We start from the raw sequence: 18991 nt of genomic DNA on the forward strand, positions 1-18991 counted from the left end.
TTCAAAATTTAGAAGCACTCAGATACTGAGGGGTGACATAAAAAGATGCACAAAAGCATTCAAAACAGAAAAACTGAAAAGATAGCTTCAAATCCCGCAAAGATTATTGGGCTCCACAGAGCATCTGACCACACAGTATTTGACATCGGTGGGTGCAGTCCTCCTCATAATGTTATGTTTGACTGTTGACTTTTACTTGAAGTCCTACTGAAAATCTACTGTCACCAAAACCGAAAGGCAAGAAGTATTTATTTGAAGTGAGGATGAATCGAGTATGACTCATATGAAATGACACATGCAGAAAATCGGCGTATCCTGCGCAGCAAAACAGGATGTATGATAGGTTCAGGCTCATGACTGCACAAATACTGTGTCTAAAAAGAAAATTCAAAACCGAGAGGACACAAGAATACAAATAAACCAACTAGTAGCTGACCAACGCTGCCCACTTCTTTCATTAAAATCTACGAATATGTCCATGGGTGCATCCACACATAGTTAATGTTGGTGGATCCCAATGAGCTTGTTAAAGTGCTCTCTTTCACTGGCTTCATTGTCCATTTCTGTCTGACCACACAGTATTGACTCTTCTTCAGAGGCAATTACAAGGGGTAGAGAGTGTTTTGTTAGCCTGCTGTTAATGGTACTGACAGCATCAGGTCTCGACTAAGAGGTTGTGGGTGGTGTGCATTTATCTAATACACGAATGGCTTAAGTCACCAAACATATATACATAACCCACACACAAACCCATGCAATGTGAGCATAATATAAGCATCTCTTCCAGAGATGTGCCGTATTGTGACCTCTTGCCAGATGCCATTACGGGTTTGGCTTCTACTATAAGTGTTTATAAATCTGATCTATATACTATGAGAAAAAATGGCTTGAATACCAGATTAAGATTTAGAACGGTCTTAAAACAGTGCTGGCAATGCTTTGAATTAATATATAGAATTACCTCATGAAAAGACTGGATTGACAGGAATTTGAGAATTACTTCACATGGATGGGTTTAAAGAAATTATCAGGGGTCAGTTATGTTGATACATATTGTCCAAAATAAAAAGACAGTACTGAACAATTATAGGGCCAGATTACACAACAACTCACATCTTGCTGTTATGTTCTTGTATTCAGTTATTATCTACACTCTTTCTCCTGCACACATTAGTCAATAGGCAAGATGCAGGGTTTCCCCTGGACCAGTCAGTGGGACAAAAATAGACAGTCTACTGTGTGATATATTTAGGATTTTCAAACAGGATTTTTATGGACTTTAATTGTTTGCAAAACCTTTTTGAATAAAGCATTATACAATTTATTTTCAATAGTTGAAAAAATGCTATGAATTTTAAAAATTGCTCAGTTACTAGACTCAAGTAGCTTTTGGCTGATTTCAAGCCATTTTCTTGCTACTTTTTGGTATTCTGTACACATCAAATACACATCTTTGTGCCAGATTGTGGGACTTTGTAGTTTTTTGCATATTTTTAATTAAATTGTTGCTTTCAGGCTATTCTGTTCTCTTAATTCTTCATTCTTAGACAGTTTCATGCAATTTATTAGCCATTATCTTAGTCATTCAGATACATTTTGCAGATGCAAGTATTTATCTATTATTCTCATATTCTGATAAACATTTAGGTTTTTTTTTTATGAAAGCTGACACTAGTTCAATGCTCACAGAAACCATACCTAATAATATCCTACATCAATATTTGCTGGTAATTTCAGTCAGACTGCCACTGCTCCTGACCACTGTCAAACTGTGTGCTGCATGCGGGGGGTTAAAAACAAAACAACAGGAACAATAATGGCACGTGGCCAAAGCTTAGAGGGGGTTTAAGTCTCTCTGGGCTCAGAGGTGGTATCTGTCTCTGTAAATGGAATCCAAGTTTGATTGCCATCAATCAACCATAACTCCAGCCGCACAAGGTTTTAGTGCTATTTCACACACTTAAATTTTAAATCATATTATTAATCATATTAATCATGATTTAATCATATTATAAGGGATTAGAATAGAATCCATGAAGGGTCCCTCAACCTTGTCATGTATCCTTTGTGTCTGTTACAAAACTGTTAATACCAAGAAGACAAGAAAAAAAAACACAGACACAAAAAACAAAACAATGACAGGCTCAAATGTTTGAGACAGTCGCACCAAACCATCTGTCCAAATAGGAAAAATTATCATGTAAAATGCACAAAAATAAACCATATTTTTCTAAACTGTGCAACCAAAAAGGAATCTCCTTTCTTTACGGTCACACTATATTGATCAATCTTCAGAAACTTATATGCCAGTTTGATTTGCCCATTTAACTTTTTCATCCAATTTTAACCTTGGCCTGTTTGGAAAAGAAATTAACACAGAAAGTGGGAATGATAACACTGTGGGAAACAAGACTCTGAAAGCTGGCATTATATTACTGGCTGAAAATTACAGTTCTTATGGATCTGTGACATTTCAGGTTTTCTTGCTTTTTTTTAACCCTGAAATGAAAATGTTAGTAAACACTTCAAACCCCAAATGGTTGAGTCTTTTACAGAAAAGTCAAGAGGTATAAATTTAACAACTTTAGAGTACACACACGGGGGTATGAGAATACGTTTCACCGGGCAAACATTTTTCAGAAAGACAGGATTTTAAAAAAGGGGGGAAAGATTTGTACTTCTACTATCTGTTGAAAGGGTGAGATACCGCGATCCGGGGATTACAATGTTATATGAAGAAAATGGTGATGGATGTCAATAAATTTCTTAGGAGTTTCTGGGTAAATGCAAGTGACAGGAAGCAAAAACACACAAAAGTGTGTGCACTCAGGGAATTGCTCCACAGCTCTGGACAACATGATCAATGCGTTGCTATCAGTGCATATAGGCATTCACCAGCCCTCAGGATGCCTCTGTATTCACACATTTTAATAAGCACCATACATGTGAATATACCCACATCACACCATACAAAAGCTGATGGTTGCACTAATGAAGAATGATAATCATAATAGTTTGACAACCTGTGCACGGATGATACACACACGCAGGGTTTCGTTTTGCAACACGACAAGTCGTACCTCCAGCTGTTGCTTCAACTCTTTCACATGGGCAGACTCCTGTGACAGATCTTCTCTCTGGGAGGCGTCAGCCAGGACATTAACTGTGGTCTCTGCCTCCTGGAGCCATTTGAGAAAGGCCTCCAGCTCCCTGAGAGACATCTGCAGGCCCTTCAGTTCACTGTCCAACTGGGCCAGGCGATCACTTGCCCTGTGGCCAATCAATATGTGGCCATGGGAAAAAAAACATGATTTAGGAACATGCCTAATGACCACGACATGATTTAACACTGACTGAAATGTAGGGTCCTTCGCAATGATAATGTCTGCATATACTGAAAGTATAAAAATTGAGTATGCACCGATTGTTAATGTTGTTCCAGGCAGCGTTGTGCATATCTGTGACCTCTTTGATCCGTCTTGTGTCATCAGATGAATACTCCCGCAAAAGATAATTGGACAGCTCATTGAAGGCCACAACAGCGCCTTGGCTTCGTCCGAGATCTTGGAGAAAAGCCTGGGCAAAGAGCAGCAAAGCGGTGTTAAGGGCACTATGAAGTGAGTTATGGCTCAGTTATATATCACTGAGAAAAGCTGACTGCATTAGTGACACAATCCACCTGCAAACATTGTTTTTCTATGTAATGTGGCTTAGTATCTGCTGTCACTGAGACAAATTGCATGAAAGTAAAGTAATAAGCTAAGAACTTAATCAATTACACTTCGAGTATAAAAAAAAAAAAAACACAAGAAATTTGTTATTCTATTGCTCGGCCAGCTGCAATTGTTGGTTTAGTCACAGCTTTATCAAATATGTAACAAAAGAACCAATTGGTATTCAAAGGTCCAGATGAAAGTTTTAAATTCGGCACTGGCAAATGTTTAATCCATACATCACCCCGGGCACTCTTCACTATTTCAAATGGTCAATTATTCATCATTACAAGACCACACAAAACCAGGAGTATGATAATGTATGTTCTGGATTCTGTTAAACTCAGTTGCCCTCTGGTGTTGGAATCCTGTAATGCATCAGACCCCTCACACCAGTCCTAAATTCATTCAAGAAATTATAAACTAAGGTGTCCTATCAAATTAAAATGATGGATGACCTTACAGTTCAGTTCAAACGTACTTAAAGCTCGGAGGGTTGCTAAAGAGAGGCGACCACCCCCCACCTCCTTCACCCCACCCCACCCAAACCCGACCTATACATTTTTTTTCCCCTTTGTGCAGACAATTAAAGGACCTATGAATACCTGACCAAGCACAATTCAACGTCGTTAGATTTTTCTCTTTATAAGGAAAGTGAGAGGTCATAGAGGTCAAATCCCCACCACCCCCTTCATAAATGTCTCACCTGCTGTGAAGAGAAGGACACAGAATTGGACTATGTGACCTTGCAAAGGACAAACTCAGGGGACATTAAGAGAACGTTTTGCAGCAGAGACTTTTTCTAACCTTGGTGTCAGCGAGTTGATTAGTCAAGGGATCTCTGGACTGCTGGAGCAGATTTTGGAACCATCCTTCCTTATGGCCAATAAGAGCATTGACCTCCCTTCTTTGCTCCTCCCACTGGTTACTGTGGCCAATCATATTGTGCAGCTGGTTCAGTCGCGCCTCAACTCCATGCTGTGTGTTATCCCATTGACTACGCACCCTCTCCACTAAACACAAAGATAAAAACCAAATGCAGCAAATAAAAAAAGACTGCTGAGGTTAAACGGAGCTGAACTTTATAGCATGATTGTTTTGCTGTGTACGCACGCTTCTCAGTAATAGATGTGCGAACATCCAAGTTAGAGGTCTTGTTTTTGATGTTCTGTGCCAGGGTAAAAATGTCCTCTAGCTGTGGGTGACGCTGCTCTAGGTCACTTTTGGTTACCTGCCAGGACAAAGGAAAAATCCAAACATTAAGAAGCACGACCGAGCGAAACATCGAGAGCATTGCATCGTTTTTGGCAGTTCAATTTACACTGAAAAAACAAGCATCCACCTTTCTGCTCAAAAAATCTCTTACCTGAAGTCGTCCCATGGTTGTTCTAATTTCCTCAGTATCCCCGACAGTGACAATATTTGACTTGAGCATCTGGGTGATGAGGAGAAGCCAGTCCGCCAGTTCTGTTGCTGTCTCATTAAGGTCAGTGGGCGCCACCGTATCAGGTGTGTGCGGGGTTTGGTGATGGGGGTCCTCACTCATGAGGCTGGCCATCTGCACGGCAGAGGGGACTGCCGACACTGAAAGGGAAAGATAGGCAAGTAATGTTGACATATAGAAGGAAATGATGTAACAGACATTAAAGATGCCTCTGCGAGGGGGGAGGCGCAGTCAGATGATTCTCGATTCTCAGCAGACATGGGCGCCCCACTAAATCATGATGAATGAGACATTGGTGTTTGCTCAGTGATACAAAACCAGGACTACGTCGCTGTCATCTTGCCTGTAAATCACTCAGGCATTTATAGCTCCAAATTAAACACCTATGAGGGATTTCAGTTCTGGCATCTCAGCAAGCATTACCCCCAAGACAGAGAATGTTTGTTTGCCATCCAAGTTAACAATCCATGAGAATCAAACCTCTTAGTGCCTTGATCTCATTAAAAAGGCAAATACTACTTTGGAGCAATGTTGTGCCTATTTTTTTGTTTTCTTTTAAACAGAGAGGCAGTGTGTTTATGCAGTAATAAAGCACATTTGACTGTAGATAAATGGATTTCTGTGAAAACCTCACCGAGTTGCTGGTGTTGAACATTTTGCTGCTGTGTCCATGGAGAACTGGGTGACTGGAGAGATTCTCTAATTCTACAATCCAAAGCTTTCCAGTCTGAGGCAAGTTGCTCTACCTTAGTCTGAAGAGATGAAATAAACAGTTGGAACAAAATATTACTAATACAAAAAAAGCATTTAATAGCCCACCAATTAGAAATTAACTAGCTATGTGGGAAACTAAATCCTCTCCCATTACATATTAGTACAGCAAATGGATTGAAAAAAACTATATTCAGCAGTAATAACTGATTAAATCACAGTGCTATGGTAACTAGGACCTTTTCCTGAGGCAGCAGCTGTTGTCGTCGTTGTAGTTCAATAGAATGAGCCAGCAGGTCCTCTAGGTCCCGTTTCCTTTCTTTCATAGAAGATTCGAGCACCTACAACATGTCGAAATATGCTCGTGATGCCTTCTTTGTGTCTCAAATTGGGATTTCTAGGGAGAGTTGGGCAGTAAAAAGCTTCTACCTCAGCCTGGCCAGGACTCAGACCCCTGGTTGTGATTGTCTGGTGTGTGACAATAACCCAGTCAGTCATCCTGTTCATACGGTCCCGGAACTGTGCTTGGCTCTGCAGGTCAGCTTCCACCCCCTCCACTTTTTCCAACAGCTCATGAGTGACCTATAGGAAGGATGGTGGAGGAATTATGTAGACAAGGACTGAATTAGGGAGGGGAAGGTATCATGATCCTATGTGGATTAACACAGACCTTTCTTGGTTCTCAATCACAAAACTTTCACTATTTTGCATTTAGGGCATTCACTTGCATTATTGCCATGTTTCTGAAGAAAAGTATGTCACATTCCTTCGCAATATGAAATCTAGTTGGATCTAATTGGGCTTTTGTGAACTTTGCTTGCACTATGACCAGTTTTAAAAATAAAGTGACCAAAAAATGTTGCTGACGCCAGTGAGTGCTTGGAGGCTGAAAAGAGAGGAGTGTTGTATGGTTTTCAGGGTGGAGCTGAGAAAGACTTGTAGGAGAGTACTTGGTGTGCTGTCTGGAACGAAAGTTGATAATGAGACTTGGTGGTGGAATGAGGACGTGCAAGTATATACAGAGAAAGAGGTTAGAAAAGAAGAAGTGGAGTACAGGGAGATGCAGCACGAGGAAAATGTCAAGGTGGCAAAGGGCAAAAAAAACATGTTACACATTGTGATCTGTAGTGAAAGCAGGGAACAGGTGGAGAAAAATCTGTAACGGAGATGAATGAAATTTAGTCACAGAAAGACAGGACATATGTGTGTGAATGACAGGGATCCAGGAGGAAAGGTGAGGCTACAAGTAGTGGAGATAAAGAAGGTGGAGGATTTTAAGTACTTGGGGTCAATAGTCCAGAGCAATGGAGAGTGTTGAAAAGAGTGATGGAAGGAGTGTGGATAGGATCAATAATGAATCTATCAGAGGGACAGCATGTTAGATGTTTTGGAGATAGGGCTGGAGAATCCAGACTCAGATAGTTTGGTCATGAACCAAGGTGGGATAGTGGGTGTGCTGGTCGTAGGATGCTGGAATTGGAGCTACCGGGCAAGAGGTCTAGAGGAAGACCCAAGAGAATATTTATGGACATAGTGAGAGAGGACATGAAGGTGGTTGGTGTGAGAGAAGAGGATACAGAGAATAGGGTTAGCTGGAGGAGGTTGATTTGCTTTGGCGACCCCTGAAAGGAAAAGAAGAGAAAGAAATGCCCCTCTTTCCTAATAAGCTCACAAAGACTGACAGGAAGTAGGAGAAGTTGAGAACTATATTTCTCTGTCATTGGACGGAAAATTGGCTTGCAGTCAAGCTCTCACCTTGCTCCAGTTAATGTTGATGGCTCTCAGTTTGCTGACGTGCATTTCTCTGTTCTGGGGGCTCAAATTCCGACTAGCCAGGATGTGAGGGGCGTGTTTATTCAACCAACCAAGTTGCTCATTCTTTGCATCCAATTCCATGGTGAAAGCCTGAAAGTAAAGAGGTTTTAATGACTAAGAATCACTGATGCCTTTTGTGCAAAGAGTCTCCAAAGGGGGGACACTAGTACAGAGGTTGTTGGAAAAACAGGATGTAAATTAGAGAAACGGATGTCGTTCTCCAAAATGAATTGAATATGAATTAAATTATTTAAAAAAAAGCAGTATACCAATTGTGTGAGTACTAAGTTCAGTTTGGATTAAATAAGAGGAAAATGAAAAGAAACTGGAACATTGTCACAACTGAACCTTGCAGGAGAGCAGGAATGGAACTACCTAGCATATGATTTAAAAAAGAAGATAAAAAAATATCTTGGTTCTTGCTTTACCTTGAGGTCTCTGTGGTGTTTCTCAGAAACAGAAACAGGAAGGGAGCTATAGCTGTTTTCTGCCCGCTCCAACCATAAAGCCAGCTCCTCACTCCTCCTCAGCAGGTCTGACAGGGCAGGGTCCCCTCCGGCGAGTCTGTACACATGCATTATTTACACATTTAAGGATCTTCGTATCCTGCAAGTTGCTTCATTGTAAAATTTCAATTTCAATTACAATTAGAACTAATGACCCATTCTGATTAGGATAACTTTCCAAATGTCAAAATGTGTGTGAAATGTGAGTCCATGATGGAGAGAAAGTGTTAACCTCTGATATTAGTGAGTAAAATCAAGTCTTTAAATAATCTAAAGGACTGTCTCAGAAAATTAGAATATTGTGATAAAGACCTTTATCTTCTGTATTGCAATTAAAAAAACAAAAATTACTTTTTCATGATATTTCATGATATTCTAAGCCATAATCAGCAATATTAAAATAATAAAAGGCTTGCAATATTTCAGTTGATTTGTAATGAATCCAGAATGTATGACATTTTTGTTTTTGTAATTGCATTACAGAAGATAAAGAACTTTATCACATTATTCTAATTTTCTGTGACAGTCCTGTACATTAAAATTTGGCATTAAGCAATCCAACACAGGTGTTCTGGCTTCATTCTGATGCACACATTTCCCACATTGTTGAAATGTGGTTAAGTACACTGTAGATTTATTCATAATTCTCAAGTATGCAAAACATAAATACAATCGCAGTAACAGTAAAAAGGACATACAGCACAAAAATGCAAACTATCACATGAAAAATACTGCAGTGAGAATAATAATTAGTCATCTGAACTGCTTCACATTAGGCTGATATGCACTGCTCTGAAAGATGGACTCTACTTAGAGCAAATGCAGTTCCTCTAACAACATAAGTCTAATTGCATCTTGGCTATTGTTGTTTCTGCATTGATACTGCTTGCTTCTACAAAAGTTTACTTTCTACATTAAGCAGACCTTTTTCACTGACTGCAAACACAGTTGTACTTTGCAGTAAATATCCTGGGATGTTAAAGCAGTAAGACTTAAATGCAAGTTTTAAGTGTATGTGACAACAAAGTTGCTTCTTCAGCAGAGATACATTTGCATCTCCAATTTTAAGTTATTTTAAAAAATGTCAAATGCCAAAATATATTGTATATGCAACCAATTATTAAATGCAAACAAAAAATGACACTGTGGGACATGGCTACATTTATTTATTTCCAAAAATGAACTTCAGATTATTTTTAGCAGTTTGTGCTGAAGACCTGAATATACGCCCAGATTATGCATCATTCATGGCACAGCTACTACAGTTACAGATGGCAGAAGGGTTAGCAGTAGTGAATGTTTGCATAGGGAAAATCCCAACTGAAATACCAAATTGGTTCAGGGTAGACCTAACATCCCAAACAAACATCCACATACAAAAATGATGATAAATCGCTGATGGGATTAAAATAACAGTTAATCTTAGAAGTTATCATAGATAACTAGGATAGGGTAATATCTTTTATCTTAAAATGTCAATATAGATCATTTAGATAGGGCCAAATCACCCCATAAACGTCTAATCCATAAAATTTAATTTCGGTATTTTCCAAAGATAAAATACCTGCGCTGTCGCTCCAGCACTTGGCAGTTGACAGCCCTCCAGCGCTCACTCAGTGCATCTAGTTTCCCTTCAAGCAGGGGTCCATCAGGTGATGACAACTGCATAATGATCTGCTCCCCAGAGTGAGCCAGTCCAGAAAAAATGGGTTGGTGACTGGCAAGGCCTTCCTGTAGCTCCTGAGTTAGAAGGAACAATAGAAAAATTAGGTGATAAGGAAGGAGGGGTATAGAGAAATGAGCTACTAGTAGTATAATATCGACTAATTTATCCAGAGGCAGATCAAGTGCTACGACCAACTTAAAAGGGAAATGTGTAATTGACATTAAGCCGATGCACAGCCATAAATTAGGCAATCAAGAGAGATTTAGCTTGCCAAAATCTGATCCATGATGTCAAAGGAGGTATTTATCAGAAGGGTGAGTGAGATAATGGATCTTGTGACTCCCACCCACTTGGTCGCTGGTCCCGTCCTCATTAACAGTTCTCAATAAGCTTTCCAAATCAAAGAGCCAAATGTGTTAATGTTGGCAGCGCTGTCACCATATTAGTGGCCTAAAAGGATTTAATTCCCCATGAAAGGGACATCGATGCTTTAGCATTCAACACCTAAACAACTTAAAGACCCCTCTCATCTTAAGCTCCATCTCTTTTGTTTTGCTAAATGTCATCCGTCCATCCATCTTCCCCCGCTTATCCGGAGTCGGGACACGTGGGCAGCTGCCGGAGCACTGAGCCCAGACCTCCCTCTCCCCCGCTACACGGTCCAGCTCCTGTGGGGGGACCCCAAGGCGTTCCCAGGCCGGCCTGGAGACATAGTCTCTCCAGCGTGTCGTCGGTCTTCCCTGTGGTCCCCTCCCAGATATTTTCAGTACTTTTTTCCTGGGTGCAGTATCACGCCTAAAGTGGATTTGCTTATGTGCTTGTGTCTACAAATTGTAACGATGTAAATACTTAAATACTTAAATGTCTTGGGAAGCTGTTACGTTTGCTCTGAACACATGTACACATACAGAAAGCTAAGGCATGCAAATTCATGCTATCTCCCCTGTCACAAAAATTTTAAAAATACAAAGTGTAAGGATTCTAAGACAACCAGGCTGCTGTAGTACACTGTACAATCAAGTTAATTATAAATACTTTTCTCCAAGTATAAAAATTAGATGCTTTATGAAGTACTGTGAGAGGATAACTTATAATTGTAAATCATGCATTGTACAAGTAGAATCAGAATAAGAATACAGGACTGGAAAGTAAAAGGAACCTCCACATGAAAACCAGGCCAGTAGTAGAAGTGAACACCCGTATCAGACAAATCGAAATTCAAGCACTGGCTAATATTTGAGCCTGATCAAATCAATGTCATAGTGGTAACTGCGAGACATTCTGACTGATTTGTTATGAATTGCTGCAACCGATGTCAATATTATGTCAAGTAAATTAAAAAATGAATAAAAACGTAAGCAAGAATTGGGATTGAATGTGGAACAAAATTATCTCTCAGATATAGAATATTGATCTTTAAAGTTTTCATATCAACCATTCTATAAACTTACTTATCTGTCAAAAACCTATATCGGCCTATACTAGGCTTCATCTTAAAAATATAAAATGATCACAAGTTGACCAAAAGCCACATGTTCTCCATATGTTCACTCTATACTGACCTCTTGGTGATGTCGTGCAGAGTCAAGGTCAAGCTGTCCTTCTGGACCAATACTTTGGGAGAGGAGGGCCTCTGTGTGTGCCAGCCACTGACTCAGGTCCTTCATTTCACAGTGAAACTGCCGCCATTCCTCAATAGCACAATCAAAAGTCCTGCATCGTGGCAAAGCAACACAATGTGAAGTATTTTCACAAATGTAACAAGACACCTCAGAATAGACTGGAAAATAAGGAGGCTGAATAACCAGTATTTTGCATACACATCACCATTTAAATCAGTTCTTAACAGAGAACAAATCCTAGTTAGGTAAAAAAAGGGGATGAAAATGTGAGGATCTGAGTACCTGTGTTTAGAAAAAATACGATAGTAACAGTAGCTGTAAAAACACTTCCATTAAGTCATTCCCACAAAATTGAGAGATGGTGTAGAGGGAGCCCTTATAAAGCTTCAGTCTGACATCAAAATAGGCAGTGGCCTTATATCTGAGGCAGAAGAGTTCATATGCACAGCAGAAGATGACCTTAAGACAGTTTAAGGTATTGTGAACATGAAAAGAATGCAGGAGCTTACGTAACAGTGTATGTCAAAGGAAAGAAAGACAAGCTGAGAGAATCAATAAATGAATAAATAAAATACATTGAGATCTTCAAACAGAAGATTAAAATGCTCATCAGACTATCAAAAAAGCTGTATGGCAGGTGATGTGATTTTGTTAATGAAAGTGGAAAAGTAGCAAAACAAAAAAGAAAAAAAAAGGCAAGGCAGGTAAGATGTGACGAGACTTTCTCTTGGTAAAAATAAGGGCTTCAAAATGACTCCCAAGCCTATGTGTTTACCTTCTGGTTTTTATTTTAGCTATTTGGCCATCAAAAAGTATTTTCTAACATAAGCATAAATAAATGATGAGATTTCTGATGGAATCAGCCTTTGATCGTGTAATACCTGATTTCTGCCTATTCATCTAAAAAGGAAAATAAATGCAATGGGGAAAGATATTGCTAGAGACTTAGCTTTTAAAATGTTTCTATAGCACAAGGAATGGAACATTTGAGATTCACATTTCTGGCAGCAACATTTATATAGAGCAGCATTGGTCACAGTGCTATTGGCGGTTCAAATTAGAAGTCTAATGTTTTACTCTTCTACTAAGAAAAAATAAACATAATAGCCAACCTCTTTACGATCATATTCTAATGACTATTTTTTGAAACTTTTAAAGTATTGCACTTCAAAGAGGAATTTCTAATAACTGCAACTGACACGTTTTGTCTGTTCATTGCAGTTCCATACTTAGAGGAAACTATTACAAAAACACTGCAAATGGTTTGATGTCAGCAACAAGCAGTGAGCATCAGGTTTGAATCAGACTTTAGTACCCTGACTTAATACATGGGGGCAGGTTCAAAAGAAAACCAGTGAGAGGCTGCCAGTGCAAAGACTCGGAGCCGAAGAGTCAACATGAACTGAGAGTACCTTATTACCGCAAGTTGCTACAGACTGGGCCAACCCAGGTCACACCGAATCGATATAACAGCAATTTACTTAACGCTTGCTTTCGGTGTTGTGAGCTTAAATATATTTTATTTGGGAGTGCGACAAAACCAATGATTCCAGAGGGCCTTAGAAAAGGCTATTCAGGAACTTCTAAATGCACTTAGAAGTCCAGCTTTTACCATACTCCAACATAGAACAAATGGCTTGACTTACTACAATTAATTGGGTCATAAAACAATACAAATAAAATAAAAACAAGAAATGATGCTTCATACTGATGGCCTAAAAAACAGACATCTACTCATGAAGCATGATTTGGGGCAAAACAAATCTGATCAGTGAGGAAAGGCTTGGTAATGACTTTATGATGGGTAACTTCCCAAATATATTGATTCTTCTATGGGTGATTATAGTGTTTTATGATCTATATTTTATAAAAATGAAAATATCATATTTTAGCTCAACATACAAACATGCCTTGGTTTTTATTTTTTTTAATGCACAAGTGAAGACAATGACCAAGTAACAGTCAAAATGGTAATTCAGGTCACAAGCATGATTATATATGCATTAATGAGTAAATGTATGGGAAAATTTGTGATTATTTATGCTCACAGAATGGTTTGAGGACAGTGTGTATACGAGTGTGTGTTTGTGTGTGAAAATTTGAGAAAATATCAATTGGCATAACTTACGAAGGACCTAAAGAAGGACCTTTTTGAAAAGAGCAGATTCAGTTTAACACCTTCCCTCAATTTTAATTCATACATGGAAGGAACATGCAGAATGTGATTTGTTGCTGAACTCACCCCTTGCGGTGGTTGTACATGTGGTTGAGGCGTTCCCACTCAGCATTGAGTTGCGTGAGCGTGTCACCAATCTGGGCCGCTTCGGCAGGTGAAGCATCCTGGATGGCATCAGGATGGCGCTCATGGATCCCTGTCACCTGGTCACTCAGACACTCGAGATTTTCTTTGACATTCTAATCAAAAGTTAAGTAAGAGGGACAGCAAAGACAGAGGGGAGACAAGAGGGGGTATTTCCTTAAAAAAAGTTCTCAAGGTTCACCAAGTTCATGGATAGTGGCACTAAAAATAAATTTACACACCTTCTGTTATGCCAAGTAGTTACCTGAGGCTGGCTTTTCTTAAACGGACCAAACGTTTAATCTTAAAAAATATTGTTCCAGAGTGTCGTCTTTAGGAAGCAAAGGAAGTGACCTGATACAGCACTTTTAAGTTTGATAGTCTTTTTCACTAAATTGTGCCCCAGTTGTACAATCGACCATAAAAGCCTTGGTAGATGAAGATCTCAATGGAAAAGATTCTCAAGGCTGCAGAGCCAGAAGGAACCCATTAATGTGAATCTTCAGCACAATCTGTGGGCTGAATATTTGGACAGTACATCCCCGGTTTCTTTCTGCACACTAAATCATGCCATTCGTCTACTCTCTGTCCTAGACTTTCTGTCTCTCCCTCCAAAAAAGTTCCCATCTGCCCCCAAAAACTTCATTTCAAAATAAATAATTTTTTTTTTCCCATTATCAGAATGAATAATCTGTCACACATGTTGCAGCCAGCAAAGATACTGCAGTGTACGAGATATCGTGAACTAGATGGAGGGAGATATAAGGAGCACAGGAATCTACAAAACACACACACGCAAGCACACACTCTTACACACACACACACATACACCCACATGTACACACATACGCTTGTAGGCACACAATCACAATCTTTTGGTCCACAGGAAACAATTATTATTCTTATCATATTCTTATAATTTCAACATTATATACACACACACACGCACGTGTGTGTGTGTGTGTGTGTGTGTGTGTGTGTGTGTGTGTGTGTGTGTAAGTAGTCAGTCCCAATTGCCCAGAATGCTTTCATTTTTGTAAATGTCCTTTGTTCTACTGCATCATCCTGAGGGCTGTTTCATGAATGTTTAAAAAGGATGACGAACAGGATCATACGCCCTCTTTTCCAACCATTATACTGACTGTGTTTGTAATTCTGGACAGCCTGTTTTTCTTCCTTCCCCCTGGTGCCTGTATCATATGTTAATAATAAACATGGAGAGGCTTTTGATAAGGCTGTAAAATATGTGGGTTCATATTACATCAAGTTAAGGGAACATGGACATGATTGCACAGTCAAGAAGATCACAATAAAAAAAAGAATTATGTCATGAGGCACAATGTCACCCTCCTTATATCCAGAATAAAAATACCTAATTATTTTCACATGAGCGGCTTGAATAAAGCAGTAAATATAATTAAGCCACTTGTTCATCTCTACAGGATCCCAACATTTTATCATTTTTGAAAACTAATTCTGGATTCTTCCTTCAATCTATGCATCTTCAACATAAGCAAAAGCAAGACCAAGATCCCCAATAATATGCAAAATGAAAATTCACTCAAGTTTGAAAATTGGTGCCAACCCACCCTGAGTGTGTCCTCCTGGCTGGAAAAGTTCTCATACCGCCCCCCACAAAGCTCAGCTGAGTTTAGAAGCAGCTCAGTATCAGCCATGGCAAGAAGCACTTTGTTGATGTTTAGCAGGTAGTTGGAGGGGCTCAGTGAGGGGGGGCGACCACAGTCTGCTTCAGACGTCTCCTGCAGGGGGGGCAAGGGCAAAGTGATTACCCAGCATTCAGATCTTCGTAACACAAAACCTGAACAAAGATCAATAATGAATTCAAGCACATGGACAGAACTGGGTAAAGAAAACTCGCTGTGCAATGATCGATGCGCATGGGTTAGGTGTTCCGCACCTCGGTCAAAAACTCTCCTGTCTGCTCGAGCAAGCTAGTGGGAGACGATAACTCTGCAGGTGCTTCAACCTCCCTGAGACGCAGCAGCCTTGCCTCCTAAACAAAAACACATTGTCAAAAGGTTACAGTGCACAAAAGGTCCACGGAGCTGCTGTCGACTCAGTACAAGACGCATTCAATCCCGGGGTTCTGCTTCACATCGTTTTGTCTGTCTCACCCTGTGAGAAGAGAGTTGGCTCTGTAGTCGAATCAACAGAAGTCTTAATTCCTCCCTCTGGACACTGTCTGACATTTGCTGCAGCAGCTCTTCTCCTCTTCTCATTAGGTGTTCAAAGCCTGCTTTTTCCTCATCCATCTGGTTCAGAGACGAAGATAAAATGTTTATCAAAATGATCACAATGGTTTTGAAAAACACCCCACAAAGATACATTAGTTTAGCAACAACTATGAATGCTTCTTTACTAAGGAAGCAGAATCTGATCAGACTGGAGACCCTGCAGACTAGCGGGACATACTTTTTCAAAACAAGAGCTTCCTAAGAAGCACAACGATCTTGCTTTTGTTTAGTAAGCTTTAGGCAGATCATGTTGGAGATTGCAATGTCAAATTTAACGCCTATCTTGCAAGGATGCAGTTTGCTGAAGCCATACAGTCCAGTATAATTTAATAGAAAGTATAATAAACTTCAGGTTTACAGAGAAGTAATAAGCAACCTGGGACAGTTTTCTGTCTAAAATTTAGCCAGGAGTTGCCTATATTTTTGATCAAACAAGGTTAAGTCTGTTATTCAAGGACTTGAACAACTTCCTCAATAACCAAATCAATCAAGTACCTTTTCAGGATCCAAGATGTTTGTTTTGTCCTGCATCCCCTGTAGAGCTAGGAGCGTGTCCTGGAGCTCTGCCTGAAGATTCTGCACCTTGACGGGGAATAAGGCTTCTGTAGGTCGAAGCTGACATTCAGCCTCTGCTTGAGTTTCCAGGATTTGACAGACCTGATGACAAACAGCAGTAGTGACCAAAACAAGCCAGAGCCAAAACAAGCCAAAACAAGCCAGAAACCAAAACAGCAATTTAATTATTTTCTGCTGCAAGCCGAAATTGAGAAATTATGTCACACTGTGACAACTAAAACTTCAAAATGAAAGCGATGAATGTGTCTTGATAAAGCATAATTATTGGCTTGTTTATCTCTCATAAAATATCCAGCATTTAAATGATTTTTAGGGAACTGGTTGAAGCCAACGTCATTCTGCATATCTGAATTTTTCATTTACCTGCTGGGGCTCCTGCTGGTTCATCTCATCACCACATGACGCCAAACTAGTCATCTTCTGTATTTTAAGTGACAGACACCATTTTCAAAGTATTTGGACACAAAACTGAAACTGTTGATGCTTTAACTTAACATGCCATCAACACATTTGTACCTCAGTATTCTTGATGTGCTGAGAGACTTTGTCGAAGTTGCAGTTGAGCTCAGCCAGTTTAGGCTCCACTAAGTCTCTGCAGGCAGGACCTCTGCTGGTCATCAGGATGACGGCCTGGTCCCGCACATTTTCAACACGTAGGCTGAGATCTTCAAGCTCCTCCATCATGCGCTTAGTATGGACAAAGACACTATCTTATCAACAAGACTGTTTGTGCTATCCGCCTTTCTTTCCCCTCAATGACCAAAGAACATTAAACCATTTGTGCTGATCCCGGTTAGCAGGCCCAGGTGCCGGTCGATGTTAAGAGGGACAACATTCGAAATGGAGATGATTGCAAATATCAAGACTTCCCTTCATTTGGAAGATGAAAACATAAATACAATTATCCTCTATTCCTGATTGCAATACTTCCATTTTAATATTAAAAATAACATTTCTTTGTAATGCTTTAGTTGAGAAATGAGAATGTGATGTGATAAAAAAAAAAAAGCATTGGTGATTTTCTTCTTAATTTTGTATCATTACAAAGTTTACAGTAGAAATGCACAAAAACAAAGTCCCTTCAAATTCTCTGCATCAAGAATCTGCAACTCAAATACTTGGAAAACTTTGCCTGATTCCGATACAAGCCAGTACAAACTACAAACAGTAATTCTGCATTTTCTGTACGTCCCTCTCAAACAGTCACATTACATTCGATTGTGTTCCAAAATTAATAATAGCTTGTACGGTCGGCCAAAACCAGAATACGTTTAAGAGCAACAGTTCGACTTTTGTTTGTTAGATGGCAACAAGCCCGCTGCTTTCTAGGCAGTCTTTTTCTGCCTTTTAAGAAAAAGCTACAATAAACTGTCTTTTTTTTTTTTTCCTCTGATCATTTGCCATGAGTTTAAAAATAATCTGTTCTGCTAATGCATGGATTGTCAAATTTCTTAAAAAGACCAGCTGTTAAATGTTTGTTTATAAAGGACCCATACCAGATGTGCTACTCTGGATAACAAGTGGAAATTCTTGATGTTTGATTTCAAAGCTTATATACAAGCCTGATATATTACTTGACAAGAAATTGAAAACTACCATTAGATAATATACATTTCTCGTCATGGTGTTAGTGTCTAAATAAATATTAAAAAATGGTGCTAAGGATTGTCAGGCAAATAATCTCAATCTTTTGAACACCGGATGTGTTCCAACTTGATGGCATTTATGATTCCCGCCTTATGCAGGATCAGCTGCTTCTCCCTTACCTTCACCATCTTCTCCCGCTCTGGCGGTGCAAGCCTTTCCGTCTCGTCAAGATGGATCTGGGTCTGGTACAGCCAAGTGCTGATGTGAGCTAGATTTTCGTCGAAAATTTCAACCTCGTTCTGGTGACTCTGTACTCATTAAAAAGAAAAAGCTTTCATTTTGTATTGCCTGCTCAATAACTATACAACAACAACACTGTAATAATAGCATTAGCACATAACAATGGCATTGAGCAAGCGGGGAAATCTGGTTACAGTGAGAACTCAGCAGTTCTTTACTTTTTAAGCCTCACTGCATCAAATCTTTGCACTTACCAGCACAGCGCTGAGCCAGTCCTCGATCAGAGTGCGAACATTTCCCAAGCTTTCATTCAGGCCACAGAGCCTGTCGTCCAGCTGTGCTTCACTTCCATCAACCAGGGGCTGGAGTCCTTTGCTCGTCTCCATCAAGTTTGACAACTCCACCTTACGACGATCGGACTCCTTCAGCATTCCCTGGTGAGCAAAGTAGCACGACAAGAATATATGTAATATATATTTCCGTGATGGGTAGAATCTAAATCTGAGAGCCAAAAATGAAATAGTCCAATACAAATAATCATTTTTAAAAATCAAGTA

The 18991-nt window shown here is 39.6% G+C and overlaps 1 protein-coding gene across 5 annotated transcripts in view; it reads right to left on the bottom strand.

The window, feature by feature from the left end:
* utrn (utrophin) overlaps positions 1 to 18991 on the bottom strand; it is a 176227-nt gene that overhangs the window by 107399 nt on the left and 49837 nt on the right. For 4 of the 5 annotated variants that reach the window (XM_086167540.1, XM_086167541.1, XM_086167537.1 and 1 more), the window contains exons 35-55: positions 18689 to 18868; positions 18374 to 18502; positions 17124 to 17294; positions 16971 to 17027; positions 16527 to 16688; positions 15912 to 16049; positions 15695 to 15790; positions 15366 to 15536; positions 13720 to 13892; positions 11418 to 11568; positions 9754 to 9929; positions 8112 to 8247; positions 7624 to 7773; positions 6298 to 6450; positions 6108 to 6209; positions 5792 to 5909; positions 5080 to 5297; positions 4827 to 4944; positions 4521 to 4726; positions 3422 to 3576; positions 3081 to 3270 (exon numbers count right to left, since the gene is read on the bottom strand). In XM_086167540.1, the coding sequence (XP_086023666.1) occupies positions 3081 to 3270; positions 3422 to 3576; positions 4521 to 4726; positions 4827 to 4944; positions 5080 to 5297; positions 5792 to 5909; positions 6108 to 6209; positions 6298 to 6450; positions 7624 to 7773; positions 8112 to 8247; positions 9754 to 9929; positions 11418 to 11568; positions 13720 to 13892; positions 15366 to 15536; positions 15695 to 15790; positions 15912 to 16049; positions 16527 to 16688; positions 16971 to 17027; positions 17124 to 17294; positions 18374 to 18502; positions 18689 to 18868 (3150 nt within the window). The remainder of the gene's footprint in view (positions 1 to 3080; positions 3271 to 3421; positions 3577 to 4520; positions 4727 to 4826; positions 4945 to 5079; positions 5298 to 5791; positions 5910 to 6107; positions 6210 to 6297; positions 6451 to 7623; positions 7774 to 8111; positions 8248 to 9753; positions 9930 to 11417; positions 11569 to 13719; positions 13893 to 15365; positions 15537 to 15694; positions 15791 to 15911; positions 16050 to 16526; positions 16689 to 16970; positions 17028 to 17123; positions 17295 to 18373; positions 18503 to 18688; positions 18869 to 18991) is intronic. The other variant, XM_086167542.1, reaches the window with a different exon arrangement.

The sequence above is a fragment of the Fistularia commersonii genome, chromosome 20, assembly GCF_037954325.1.
Source record: "Fistularia commersonii isolate RoL2024-O1a breed Wild chromosome 20, RoL_Fcom_v1.0, whole genome shotgun sequence".
Taxonomy (NCBI): Eukaryota; Metazoa; Chordata; class Actinopteri; order Syngnathiformes; family Fistulariidae; genus Fistularia; species Fistularia commersonii.